Below are 14,550 nucleotides of genomic sequence, written 5' to 3'. Positions count from 1 at the left end.
TCTGTATCAATACTCTTCTGAAGGCCATTACACTGCAGCTAAATGAAATGCCTTGACCCACGCAGTATTGTACTTTATTTAGTTGCGTATTGGCTATTCCTCCTCTTCTACTATTGTTACCATCCCTACCGTTTAAGAGGTAAAGCAGTAGCACCCATAGTTGAATTTTAATATGTCGAATGTTATGACTTGGTAATTCCAACATCTGTTTATCCCCTTTCATTCATGCTTACAGGTTTTAAGCTTGAGTCTTAATATTCCTCCGGACTTTTTATGATATTGCAACAGAGATCTTACAATAGGAGCTTAATATTAAATTCAAGAGAAATAATTAAATATTTAGGTTTCTATTATAACAAAAATATTTAGGGAGGGGTGCAGTATAGTATCAATAATATCGAAAATAATAAAATTGGACTTGTGGACCTTTTTTATCTGGCAATCTCATACTAGTTTTCGCACAATACTAGTGTCTGAGACTGTAAGAATGAGCACGTTGAGTAGAATCCTAAGATTTATTTAACAGATTTTTGCCCCTATCCTACAAACATGAACATGCTTAAATGTATGGGTGTGGGTAGTTCCATTGACTTAAATGAGTCTGCATAAAGTTAAGCATGTACATAAACATTCACTGAATCAGAGTCTTCATTCTGAGGGGGGAGGAGCGTCTCTCTTTCGCTCTCTGCTCTGGGCTGTATTTAGCATTGGAGGTGAAGAAATTAAACCACATGTTGGTTATTATCCAAAGTAAACCCAGGTTATGATTCTGTTGTGCTTCAAAATAAGAGGGGAGTAAATCTCAGAGTAGATATGAGCACTGGAACAGCTAGAAGTGTTGCAAAATCTTGCTGGCAGAGACAAGGAGCAAATGTGGCTGCTTTATGTGGCATGCAGTGCTTATGGCAGACAGGCAGTGTTCAAAGAGAGAGGAGAAGGATGGTCCAGTGGTTAGAGTGCTAGCCTGGGACTTAGACCCAGGATCAATTCCCTGCTCTGCTTTCCTGTGACTTTGTATAAGTCAGCTAGTCTCTCTATGCCTAGGTTCCCTCCCTGTCAAATGGGGATAATAGTACTTTCCACAGAGGTATGTTGCAAGGTGCTCAGATACAAGGATGATGGGAGTGATAAGTACCAAAGATAGGGCCTTTGTTTGGTAGGAATCGATATTCTCTTAACATATCAACCCTTTAATTTATATAGATAAACAAGGCAGAATTTTTGATCATATGCTTCATATGTTTGTTTACTTACTTTAGACAATTTTATAGCACAAGTCACTGAAGTATCTAAGCCAGGGATTGGCAACCTTTGGCATGTGGCCCGCGGGCCGGGTCAGTTTGTTTACCTGCCGTGTCCACAGGTTTGGCTGATCGCGGTTCCCACTGGCCGCGGTTCGCCGCTCCAGGCCAATGGGGGCTGCAGGAAGTGGCAGCCAGCACATCCCTTGGCACGCGCCGCTTCCTACAGTCTCCATTGGCCTGGAGCGGTGAATCGTGGCCCATGGGAGCTGCGATCAGCTGAACTTGCAGACATGGCAGGTAAAGAAACCGACCTGGCCTGCCAGGGGGCTTACCCCCGGCGGGCCGTGGGCCAAAGGTTGCCAATCCCTGATCTAAGCATTGGCAACCTGGCGCCTCATGATTATGGTCTGTTAATGATTTTTACATCAAATGAGCTAAATTTACAAGCAAAAAGATGATTTTTTTCTATCAGCCCGGCAAACTCAGCCTGGTCTCTGAAATCAAAACTGGATTCTTTCTACATGATGTTTTATCACCAATTATAAAGGTTCTGCACACAAATTATGGACATCTGAGTAACCTGTCAGTCAAGATCAGCATGTATCATGCTCTTCAGCAAGGTACTTAGACACTTGGTTAACTTTAAACCCATTGATTTAAATTGGGCTCTTCAGAACGCATGAAGTTAAGCATGTCTTTTCAAGATTGGGGTCATAGTAGGCACTCTTGTTCCAGAGAGTTAACGATACAATTTTTAAGACAGTATTACGTGGGTTTCACAACAGTAGGTTGGAGAAGGGGGAAGAGGGACAAGATAAGAGTAACTGTCATAAATTCATGTATACACAACTTGATGAATCATAGGACTGGAAGGGACCTTGAGAGGTCATCGAGTCCAGTTGCCTGCACTTCTGGCAGGACTAAGTATTATCTAGATCATTCCTGATAGGTGTTTGTCTAACCACCTCCCCAGTGCAATTGAAATATGCAGAGGAGATGTTTTTTCCTGCAGCCGGGAGTTCCTACTGCAATTAAGTACAGTTACACAGGCACATGCTGCTTGGGCAGAAGAGCAGCAGGAACTCATTAGATATATGAGAAAAGTCCATGAGGCTATGGAACATCAGAGGAGGGCATCGCAGCACCAACTAGTGTGATTGAGCTCTTTGGCAATGTCGGTCAGCCAGGCACTCACCCACCTACCTGGCATGATACCCACTCATTAGGAGTCAGATAAATCTGCTTCATCTGCCAATAGAGTTGCCACAATGCCCCCTCTGTCTGCCTCCACAACAGGTACTCCTGGGGGAAATCTGCACCAGTGCGCAATGCAGAATTTTGCAGAACTTAATGTTTTTTTGTGCATAATTTCATTTCCCTCCACAGAAATGGGCTGCAGTGCCGCTGGCTGCCACTAGGGGTGCTGGACCCAGCAGAGCCCAGCTCACACATAGATGACACTGTGGCGGGAGGGAGTACAGAGTTCCTAGCCGCTGCAGTTCCCTGCACGCTCTGAGGGAAGGAGACAGAGGTGTGCAGGAAACTCTACACAAGCCTGGCTGGGACCCAGCAACAGGCTGTTTCTCCTTCTGGATCCATGGGTCGTAGGGGGATGGGTGTCTGGGCTCAGGGGGTCACGGCTGAGTTTTGGGAGGGAGGGGGCAGGTATCTGGGCTGGGGGGCCACAGCTAGGTTCTGGAAAGAAGGGGGCTGGTGTCTGGCCTGGGGGGGGCACAGCTAGCTTCTGGGAGGGAGGGATGGCTGTCAGCTCGGGGGGCATAGCTGGTTTCTGGGAGTGAGGTGACTGATGTCTGGGCTGGGGGATATGGCTGGGCTCTGGGGGGCGGAAAGGGGCAGAGAAACAGGAACTGGGTTGTCATACAGATTTCTTTTAACTCTCTAGTCCTGGGGGAATTTTTGTGTGTGTCTGTATTGTTACAGACATACTTGCTGACAGGTATTTTGAAATAAACTACCAAAATAATTGAAACTGGTGTGATTATGTAGTGTTATTTTGACACAAAATTTTCAGGATTTTGTAGAATTTTAAAATATTGTGTGCAGAATTTTTAACTTTTTGGTGCAGAATTCCCCCAGGAGTATAAATTGCATCACACATTTAAATATTGTAAAATGGTGCCAATTTCATAATACTTAAAGTATATATTCAGTGTTGAAATGATGTTTGGTCCGACAGAATATTTTCAAATGATGTTGGGGGTCTATGTGGGACTTGGCTGCTGGAAATATCTGAGAAGTGTGCTGCCATGGACTTGTGCACTTGATTTTTCTTCTCTCTTACACTGTTTTGTACACAAGTATAGCTGCACTGGCTCTGATGTAATTAGTCCTAATTTGCTGTGGTGTAAGCTAGGGGAGAATCTGGCCCTCTTTGTGTTTATAGAGGAGGATAGTTCCTTTTATACTCCCTTGTTAGTCACTTCACAGTCGTTTGTGCCATCTCTAGATTGCCTTAGTGAGGTTTTTCTCCTTAACTATTTTTGATTGGTCATAGTCTTTTTTGCTGAAACAAATCAACTCTCTTCCAAGCAGAGAGAGACTCCCATTGCTGGATTGAAAAATAACAAACTGTACAGATTTTCTATACTTCAGTTTTGTGTCTTACATCTGACCTGTAAATCATATCGCCACATATGGCACCAGTGAATATAGCACATCACCTGTATCTGGGCATCTGTAAACTCTGGGCAAAATTCTGTAGGTTGCATGTATTTAAAGGAATGCCAAGTTTGGCCCTCTCTCTGTTATGTTTGTATATAGTTATAAATAAGGTTGCTAAAAACATTCTCTATAAAACTAAAGTAAAATGAGGCTTTTTTCCAGGTCTTTACTTATTTCCTTCTCCCCCACCACTGTATCTGTGCAGCACATTGTCTGAATCTTTTTCTGGTATGGGACATACATCCTATGAAGCCTTGTCAGTACGTTCTTGGTTTCGATGCATTTTACAAATGTACATTGATCATCCTACTGGTACATTGACCAGGACAGATGCTGAGCGAACAGTTGGTAAGTGTTCACGTTTCCCTAGTGTTTGAATTGCTGTAACAATTCTATATAGCAAAAATGGCATATATTTTCAACTAATTACAAAATATATTTTTGTTTGTATTTCTTTACTTTTACCTAATTACAAAATGTGCTGCTTTACACAGCTTGTGCTATTTCTCAATGTTTTGCGTGTTCTATATATGACTAATTTATCACAAACAAAGATAAAAGAGCTGTTTCCTTGGAAGCAAAGAACAAAAACTTGCTCCCAAGGAGACAAGCTATTTTTTCCCCCATGAAGAACTGCTCTGAAAAAAGTGAAAATCTGAAGTAAATAACCAGGAATCATGCTGTGAACTCCCTAAAAAGAAAAACATCCAATTATGAATAATTCTATCCCATTTTAGATTGGATATTTTGCTTTCTTGGCTGCTTCATCCTTATGTGCTGAATTATATTTATTCAGATGTATTTAGAATGCTGCACTTCTAATTATCTATTGGGCAAATCTTCTATAAAATCATGTATATTCTGTAAATTTCTGGGAAGGCTAACGGTAGAGTGAAGGGGCTTGGATTACTCCTAATACTCATTACTCTCACCCAGTGTTGGATACTTGCCTAGTTTAGAAACAAGCCTTTTGTCTAGTCAGAAACCTTAACTTACGGAATCTTCATATTTTAAAGACTTCTGAATCGTGTTTTACTTCATGATTTTGTTAACAGATAAATAGAAAACTCAACCATAGGTGGAGTTGATTAGCAAAGTATACTGTGTTCTCAGTTATATTCCCTTTATAACAAACAGGGAAAGTTTATGTGGAGCAGCTGACTGAAATGACAAGGTTGGTTTTTAAACTCTCAGAAATAGAAAACATCTTCTCAAAGGCACGTTTTGATGAGTCAGTCTTCAAGCAAGACCCTAAGAATGCTCTTGTCCAATTCATTAAGGTACTGTACCTCTTATAAACGTGGTTCTACAGGACAGTTACAATGTGCAATGTAAAACCAAAACTTGAATGTGCTTTTTTTTTAAAGTATTTAGCCAAGCTTCAGCACAGTATTTAACAAAAACAAACAAAATCCAACAGAGTCTGATCTATTTAACTTTCTTTGTGTTCTCAGGCTGTTGGTGTAACTTACAACAGCCTTCAGACTGTAGCTGAGAAATCTGCCATGGTAACAAAGACTTTGGAATATCTAGGTGACGTGGTAAAATATGTAAAACCTTATTTGCAGAAGAAAGGACCTGCTGAAGGCCTGCAGCTCACTTACTCGATTATAGGTAATTATTTTGCAACCGTGCATCATCATGTTTCATAATTCAGTAGCACAGGAAATAGTTTTGTGTATGGAATGAGTAAAATATTGTGACTCAACACAGCACCAATGAACAACTTTTTGTGTGGACTTTTTAATAATCTATTTTCCTGATGTTTAAAAGATTAAATATCAGAAAACTACTAAAAAGCAAAATTCCTAATTTTCTCTTATCTTTCTCACCCTTTTATCTTGATCCTCTGAAACAACAATATTTTTTCTCCTCCAAAAAACCATCCTTCCTCTGTAGATGCGCTGTGAATACAACAAAGTTTAGCTTTCATTTGAAATCATGAGGTTTTAATAATTTTGTTCACTGGAAATCTTTACTGGAACAAAACAAAGAAAAATGGCAACAGAATGGGATTTTTTTAATCTGCAGTATCTTTGCAATAATGCTATGGTAGTGCGTCTGACTATGTAAATTATCAATTAAATGAGCATTACTTTGGCACTCTTTTCTCTTTGATCCTGTGTGCACATTATTAAAGGCCATATTCTGGGAGTCTTACCCATATTGAATAGTTCCTTACTCCTTGAGTATTGCCATTAAAACCAATGGAACTGCTCAAAGAATAAAGTGGTATTACCTATGAATAAAGGTGCCAGAATCTGACCCAAGGCCTACCTACCTTTAAATAAAAGATAGAGAGCTGTGTGCACATCTATATGTGTAGTGAAAGCACCATCTTTAAAACAGTGGGAATTGTTTAATGAAGTAAGCAAAACTAACATTTGAGTAGAGTGCTGAATGTATATCTGATTTAACAGAATTATTGATGGGTAAATGTTTTTATTTTCTGATTCCTAGATCTGTATATTCTGGTACATAAGCTATCAACCAAATGAGCTGTGTTAAGTATCCAGATGCCAGAACCATTTTTATATAATAAAGTGACTAAAGGGTAATTTTTCCCTCTCTTTCCTTTCCCATAGGAAAGGGTGATATTATCAGAATCAGAAATTGTACCACTCGATACAAAAAATTGTCCTTTTCCTTTAGTAAAAAAGTAGTGAAATGGGAGTTATGGTTTTGTTCTGTCAGTTAAAGTCATCTCAGACATTTCTTCACCTGCTGTGAGCTTGTAAAACTGCAGTCACCCAGTAAGATGCTTTCCAGATAAATCTGGAAGCCTCTCAAGTATGGGCGTCATACGTGTCTCTAAACTGCATTGCTGTATGCCACCAAATACATAGTGTCAGTGATAATGGGCATAGAACTCTGGGTCAGAGTGATTATGCTTCTTCAAAATATGTGTGTATGGTAGTTGGAAGAAAACTGGGCACTAGACAGCATTATTAGAAATATTGCCAAGTGATCCCTGTGTTTCATTATGATTGATCACTGTGTTTTCTTTCACTCCCCAAGATGAATGTTGTTGTTCGTTGTTTTTAGAGATGGTAATGGGTTGACTTTTATACGTTAATAACGTCTTGTAAAAGCCTATTTTTGATCTCTTCTGTGTCTTATTCAGTCTTGAACTTGGGATGCCCCCGTATTTTGTGATATAGGAAACCTTTTCTTGTTTATAATTGGATATACACTCTAATTGTGCTCAGTTGATCAGAGCTACTTTGGGCAAGAATCTGTTTTATTAGACTGTTTATATTAGTTGCACTGTACTTTGAGTAATAAAATGCTGCTGAGTATGCAGCCATTTCCTCAATAAAAACTGCACTTCGGCTTTAATGAAGCTGTTCCTGGATGTCAAGGTATTTTTACATTAACACCCTTTTACAGTCAGTAAACTAAGGACAGGGAACTGTGCAAATCAGTACACAAAGGTGTTGAAAAGAAGTAAGAAGTGCTGCTCTTATATAGCATGGAAGTTTTCAAACTATGGACCACCAGCAGTCTATAGAGAGGCACCTGGTTATGTGGAGCCGGCTTCTCCTTGTTTTCAGCTGGTAAATTGCATTAAAGGGAGTTACAATATATATAAAATATTTTCCCAATATTGCTCTTTCATGTAAACAATGTTCTTATTGCCATAGGGCTGCTATGCAGTTGTGAATGGAAGCTACAGGCAATCTGTCTGTTGAAGATGTGATTCACACTGAAAAAGTTTGAGAACCCATATTATGGCATGTGTGGGAGCAGCAGATGTAGTGTACAAATATGCCAAATACAGTAGTTAAATAGTGGAACGCTTAGAGCACAGAGGTATAAGAAGATGGCCCCCTTTTATGTTGTAGCCATTCCTTTTGCAAAACAACTTCACTGTAATTGAAATTACAATTTGTATGTTATTATGCATTGAAACAATTTGGGACTTCCATTTTGCTGTACTGTAAATGGACTTTCATTGTATCCAGGTTCACTAATCAGGGTGGACTGTACTTGAAAATGAGACAACTGGGTTGCTATGGTTACCTGTGGCTAATGTAACAACAGATTGCCTGTTTGGAATTTTTTTTTGTCTGCTTGTAATTTACTTTTTTGGGTTTCTTGACTATTCTTCAATAGGAGGCCTTGTAAAGTTCTGGGCACCAATACTGGCAACTTCCAAAGCACAACAGCTTTTGTTCCGCATCATAGATAGCTTGCTATTGCCACTTGTCGTGTTTCAGCAAGACAAAGAGCTGCCTGCCGTTATGCTGTCTGCCATTGGGGAAAATCTTCCTCTTTATCTTCAGGTAAATATCTGAATTCCTTTATCTCCAAGCAAACAACTTCTTGAACAGCAATGGAATTTTTTTTCTACAAAAATGCCTTTGATCTCATTTAAATCAAGCACAAGAAGCTGTAGCATTTTTCCTCTTGTGGAGACTGGGGGAAAAAAAAGCCACCCCAGTTGGTTCACCTCTCCCTGAGTTTGTATAGCAGTGATGGAGGATGCCTGATCATTGTGTCTAGAGAAGATTTAGCTGATCTATTGCCAACATTGGCTTGTGAAATGAGGGACTTTTGACACAGCAGATCAAATAAGCATAATGGATAAAAGGACACTGGTTGAGATTAGAAAGCAAACATGTATTTGAAAATATACCTTATTAAATATACCTTAACATTCTAGTTTACTAAGGGTTAGATCATTTTAAATGTTTATTTTTTACTGTTTTTTGTATTTGTGTGTATTTGTGTACTTTCTTAGAAGACCCTGTTGTTATCTCAATAGTTTGACAGTGGATTTGGTCCGGTCATTGGTTCCAGTATTGGTTGTTGTCTGTTTCCCTCCGACCCTCCACACATTCTCATTTACTCTCAAAATGCTGTAAGGCTTATTGGAAATGCAGGAGGTTGTTTAAATTGGGGTGAAGGAGAGAAAAGACCTATTTTTAAAATAAATAATTAAATGTGCACATTATTTTCTGTAAAACCGTTTTTTACAGTCCCTCAAAACCTAACTTTGAGCATAAACTTCTTGCTATTGTCCTTAAAAGCAACTAATACAAGGCAGTAATTAAATTCAGAGGTTGTAGTGACATTGTAGACATCCCACAGCTTTCTTCCTTTATCCAAAAGTCATATTGTGATTGATGGCATGTCATAGTAAAATTAATGTCACTATATAGTGACATAGCAGTATATCACTTAGTTCCTTGCTGGTTTGTGGGAATTTTGAGACGCTGTCTACACCTTGTGACCATCTGGAAGCTGATATTACTACAGAATGTGGCTGCCTGCTTGCTAAGTGGTATTTCATCCACAGAGTATATTACACTGGTGCTCTGTAGTCTGTGCTGAAAACCAATAGGCTTCTCGATGTAGTTTTCAGATAATGGTTTTCTATAAAGTCCTAGATGGTTGGGTCCTAGCTCCCTGGCAGTGCTTAATTTGTACCAGCGCTGAACCCCAGCACCTCTGGGCTTGCTGCATCAGTTATGAATGTAAAAAAAATTGCCGGAGCCCCGGCACCTCTTTCATTACAAATTAAGCAGTGCTCCCTGGTTTCGCTCCCTGACACAATCCTTATTGAGCTCCCCCTGTAGGACACTCCCTGCACTGCTGAGTGTGGACCTGTCTGCTGGATCCTTGAGCTTTTGAGCACCCTGCCCTGAATCTGGTCAGACTCCGGGCACATGACAATGAGGCTTTGCAAAGTACACATGCTGTATTCATAGAGAAAGCCTAGAGACTTACAGATCCATTCAAAAAACCTGCTTTCAAAACCCTTCCCTCCTTTGCCCCCTCGCTACTCCAAGATGTCTTTGGGTTTGTAGCCAGTCCCTTCAGGAGTCCCTGGACTTGACTCATCTGACTCAGTCTTCTCACCCTGGTCATACATTCTCCTTGTTGACTCCTGTAAGCAAGCTTGAGCTGGTCTGGCAGTCAAAAACCACGTCCCTTTGTGTGCGCAGCGCCTGAGTTTTTAACAGCCAGTCCTAATGCCTGATTTTTTTGTTCTCCTTCTGGGGATTTTCCATTCCTCTGCAGACAATCTAAGGAAAACCAGTTTCCGTAGGCTTGAACCATCCCATTGTTCTAAGGTGCTCTTACTCTTTGTGGCTATGCATGCTAATGACGCTCCATTATTATTGGCCTGGAAGAGATGTGCCACCAGTGCTAGTAACAAGTGGCTGATTCCAAATACAATGAATTTCATAAAATCCACCGGAATTCATAAGTTTGTATGTAGCCAGATTTGCCAAACCATTACACTCCCCGTGTGATACTATTGCAGTTGCAACTGGCAAATTACTCAAGGCAACAGGGCCCTGATTTAAAAAGAAGGGGGCTAGTGACCTGGCTCTCTTCCTAAGGGGTTCTCAACTCTGGAACTTCCCTAACTTATACTGGAAAAGCCCAGATTTTTTAGGGATATGGCAAAGCTCCTCTCTTTCTCCCCCCTCCCATCCTTTTTTTCTTTTAATTTTCTGTGTTGTGAGTACTTTGAGGGCTACAGCATGAATAGGTGTGGTTTATTAGTATCTCAAGTAAGTATTATTGTGGCAGTTCATTATGATCACTGTGATATGTTCTACCCCAAACGGTAGGTATGTTTTAAAGAGACGAAAATAAATATCAGGTATATCTAGGGTGCCCATTGCATATGTCTGAATGCCATGTGCATGAATTAACTGCATTAAGATTGGCCATAGTGTGTTTTGTTGGTTTGTCTCAATTACACTTACTCCATTTATTTTATTTTATTTTAGTTAGCTGCTTAAATAAATGTGAGCTAAAGAACTTATGTATGAGAGAAATTGATTTGACACCCCCAACCCCATTTTGTCCACTTAGCCATCATTAACTGAAAGTGAGAACACCGTGTAGTCAGGAATAATTTGAGCTTTGTATAAGCATATAAAATAGCTGCAGCTGCAGTTTTGCTGATAAGGGTAGAAAGTAACATTGGAGGGGAACCATGAGAATGGGTGAAAGTGTGGATAGCTGACTTGGGATATGGGTGTTCCCGATTATAAGTTTTTGTTGATATGATACTAGGAGCTGCTTGCTGATGTTAGGAAAATTTTTAATTTGCAAGGAGTTACTGAGTTACGCGCTTTGTTCTGCGCAACCTATAAAAAGATGTGCATGATCTGGAGAAGTTTAGAGAGGTTTTCTACAAGTTAGCTAACACTCAACTCCCCAGCAGCTAGGAGGAAGGCTGGCCATCAGAAACCCACCATTGACCACTCAACAACATCTCGGACTTTTGGTAACTATATCTGGATTGTTCTAAACTGTTGCTATTTTAGATGTGTGCTTTGGACTCAATAAAAAGGGATTTGGGGGCAAAAGCCCTCGAGTTTGTACCAATCATTCATCAGAGGAGGAGCTGTGTTCCCACTGGTTTATTTCCTGAAACTATCTGGAAGAAAAGATAGTTACCAATAGGTTTGGGTTCAGAAAACCCTAAGTAACATGTACACATCTCGAGGGGTTCCTGATACCCAGGGTCCATTCTCCACTACATTCAGAATACTTACTGGAGATTCTTTGGTGTTCCCTAATTAATCCAGCCTTCTCAGGCTTGCTGAGGCCCTGGCATCACTTCACAATTTTAAACTGGTAATTTTTCTGATCTTAAGAGGTGCTGAAGGAGGTTGTTTCTTCTACCATTGTACAGACTGTTCTTGTGACAGCTGATGACCTAGGAAATGCTGTAGTTAAGAATTTGATAGGATTTGTTGTCAAAGTTGGGTGCAGAGTGTTTAAGTGTCAGACATTAGAAGGTGAGGCGCCCAACAAATGACTGGATGGCCATTTTAAAGTTTTTATGGCACTGTTTTTAATTGTGAGATGAGGAGGCAAGGTATATAACAGCCAACATTAGACATTTTATTCCTTTGGAAACATTGTTGTAGAGCTGGTTTTATGTAATAGTGAATTGCTGAAGTTTATTACTGGGAATCCGAAAATCGTTCTGATTGCTGATAAAATGGATTTAGAAAATGATTTGGAGGAGTGTTGGTATAATTTTCCAACAGTGATGAAGGTAACAGAGTTTGTGCACTAAAACTATTATTTCCAAATTTAGTGGTATAAATGTCTTACAGAATATGATGTGTGTATGTGGAATGAATATGTATTATATATATAGGGGCCTGTAGTGTCCTCTGTTCAAATTATCAGTATTATTTTTATTTAAATACAGAAGTGTTATAAGAGCTTGATCCTGAAAGGCACTGTGCATGTGCAGCTTCTGTTGTCTTTAATGGAAATGAGCATGCTCAGCATCTCTCAAGGAACAAGCCTTCAAAGCCCTCATCTGTTCTGTACTGTACTGTACTGTCAGAAGTCTGAAGAAGTTCAGTACCACATTTTGTGAATTATAGCATGTGTTTAATAGGCACTGTGCAACATTAATTGGTGAATAGATTTATTCCATCAGCAGGACTGACATTATATGTCATCATTAGACAGTTCGGTGTTTCTGCAGTGAATAGAACCAGCAGTCCATACTAAAAGGTCGTTCTCTCTTCATAGGTGATTGACAGATAGATGGATGAATCAGAAAAAGAAGCATTTCCTGGCACAAAGAGTCCCTGCTGTTAGTGCACACAGAAATCTATTGCCACTCTGCTTAAGTGAGGAGATGATGCTGGCATGCACTTCTCCTCAGGAGACTTTTTTTTCTTTCTTCAGAAGATGTCTGAAAAACATGATAAAAGTGGAGAAAAATAAGGCAGCCTTTATCAACATTCTTTGTAATGCCTATCTGCTATATAAAGAAGGTCTGTGTGTCTGAAATGGATGAGGTCAAACCTCCAGTCCAAAACCCAGTCAGCTGCAGTCTAGCAATGTAGGTTCGTCCTCTCCTTCACACAAGTGGGCAGGTTCCCAGCTAGCTTCTGACAAGATCTACCAAAAGAAGATAGTACCCATCCTTGTATTTGCTTCGTAGGCCACTGGTGGCATGAATGTTTCTCCAAGTCACCTGACAGAGCTTTTGCTCAATCCACTTTGCCACTTAGGATATGGAGCTGGCAAAATACTTCAGTGAAGCCAAAGTCTCTGATGCTATATAATAATAATAGGAGGTATACCTATCTCCTAGAACTGGAGGGGACCTCGAAAGGTCATCGAGTCCACCCCCCTGCCTTCACATGCAGGACCAAGTACTGATTTTTTGCCTCAGATCCCTAAGTGGCCCCCTCAAGGATTGAACTCACAACCTTGAGTTTAGCAAGCCAATGCTCAAACCACTGAGCTATCCCTGCATCAACTCTCTATTTTGGCCTCCATGGAGATCTTGCCTTCTCTAAACACTATAAGAGCAAGAAGTACTCTTGGTCACCAAACAAAGAGCCCTATATTGCACAACAATTCTGACATGCCTTTGTGTGTGTGTGCGCGCACGCACGCGCGCGCACACACACACACAAAAAATCAAAGCTTCTCTCTCAGAAGGTTTGAGAAGGCAGGGGAAATTTATTCAGCATCCTCTTCGGGGTCTGATGACTCTTCACTGAGGCGCTTTAAAGAAGAGGACATGAGCCACCTAATGATCAGTGCCCTAGACTTGACTGAGGATTCTGCTACCACAGAGAATTTTCTTCCAAAGAAAGGTGTTTTCGCACTATTTCCAATCTAGAGCAAAAGGTCTGTGAGAGGGAAGACCCACCCATGAGGTGATAAACTTCGTCTGCCAAAAAGCATATAATACTCTCCCCTAAGAAGAAAAATGGTCTGAGGGCGTTTCTAAAAATAGACTCCCATATTACTGGGTGATCTACAAAATCATATATGTCTTTTGAAGAGGTAGCTTTATCTGATCCATCAAACAGGAAAATGGAAGCATCTTTAGGAAGGTATTTGATTCAGGAATGAAAGGCTTCAGCACAATTCTAAATAAATCTTTTGTCACCAGAGTTCTTTTTGTTTGGGTGTCAAGATATAGATAGCTCTATCTTTTCATAAAATAATTAAAGAAAAATTAAAAGCAACTTAAATCATATTATTTTGGCTACTGATGACCTAGAATCAGTGATGCCACTTCAACTTTGTGAACATTTTTGTTAAATTTTTAGCGAGTGGAGTATGTCACTGAACTTCAGAACAAACAATTGCTTCCATCCCTGTCATTCAGTAAAGGCACACTTTTTGGTATTGTCTTCGTTAGGATGGCTAAATATGTTTAGAAGCAGAATTACCCATTTCCTAAGAATAAGAAAACATACTATCAGCCAAGTGGATTATTCTTGTCGTTTCACCTGGCTGCTCTGAGAATTTGCCTTGTTTCTCTCAAGCTCAAGGAGCGTTCCCTCATCTCATCCTTTAATAATAATAGTTAAAGTTGTTAATATTATTATTTCTTCAGCCTGTGGAAAGGAGAAGCTGTAAACAAGTGTATCCTGTACTCCCAAGTTATGTGGTGTTCTTCCTGTCCCTCCGCTCAGCTAGATGAATGTCTTTTCTCTCCTGTTTCTAGTGTTGAAGCATTCAGGAGACTTGGGAGTAATCTTAGATTGTAGGTAGCTGTGCTAGTTTTTGGAATAAAGGATTTCAATATGGAATCTCTTAAGTCTTATTAACAGCTGTGCCATGAGAAGCAATCTTCCATGCACATCTAGTGCAGCATCTCATC

General features: G+C 40.0%; 1 protein-coding gene across 2 annotated transcripts in view; it reads left to right on the top strand.

The window, feature by feature from the left end:
* Positions 1-14,550, top strand: part of MMS22L (MMS22 like, DNA repair protein) — a 146,526-nt gene that overhangs the window by 115,731 nt on the left and 16,245 nt on the right. For both annotated transcript variants that reach the window (XM_045010667.1, XM_045010666.1), the window contains exons 17-20: positions 4,132-4,274; positions 5,064-5,206; positions 5,381-5,540; positions 8,043-8,212. In XM_045010667.1, coding sequence (XP_044866602.1) covers positions 4,132-4,274; positions 5,064-5,206; positions 5,381-5,540; positions 8,043-8,212 — 616 coding nt within the window. The remainder of the gene's footprint in view (positions 1-4,131; positions 4,275-5,063; positions 5,207-5,380; positions 5,541-8,042; positions 8,213-14,550) is intronic.

This window comes from Mauremys mutica, chromosome 3, assembly GCF_020497125.1.
Source record: "Mauremys mutica isolate MM-2020 ecotype Southern chromosome 3, ASM2049712v1, whole genome shotgun sequence".
In the NCBI taxonomy this organism is placed as follows: domain Eukaryota; kingdom Metazoa; phylum Chordata; order Testudines; family Geoemydidae; genus Mauremys; species Mauremys mutica.
The sequence above is the reverse complement of the archived record's forward strand: the minus strand, read 5'-3'. Positions and strand labels throughout refer to the sequence as shown.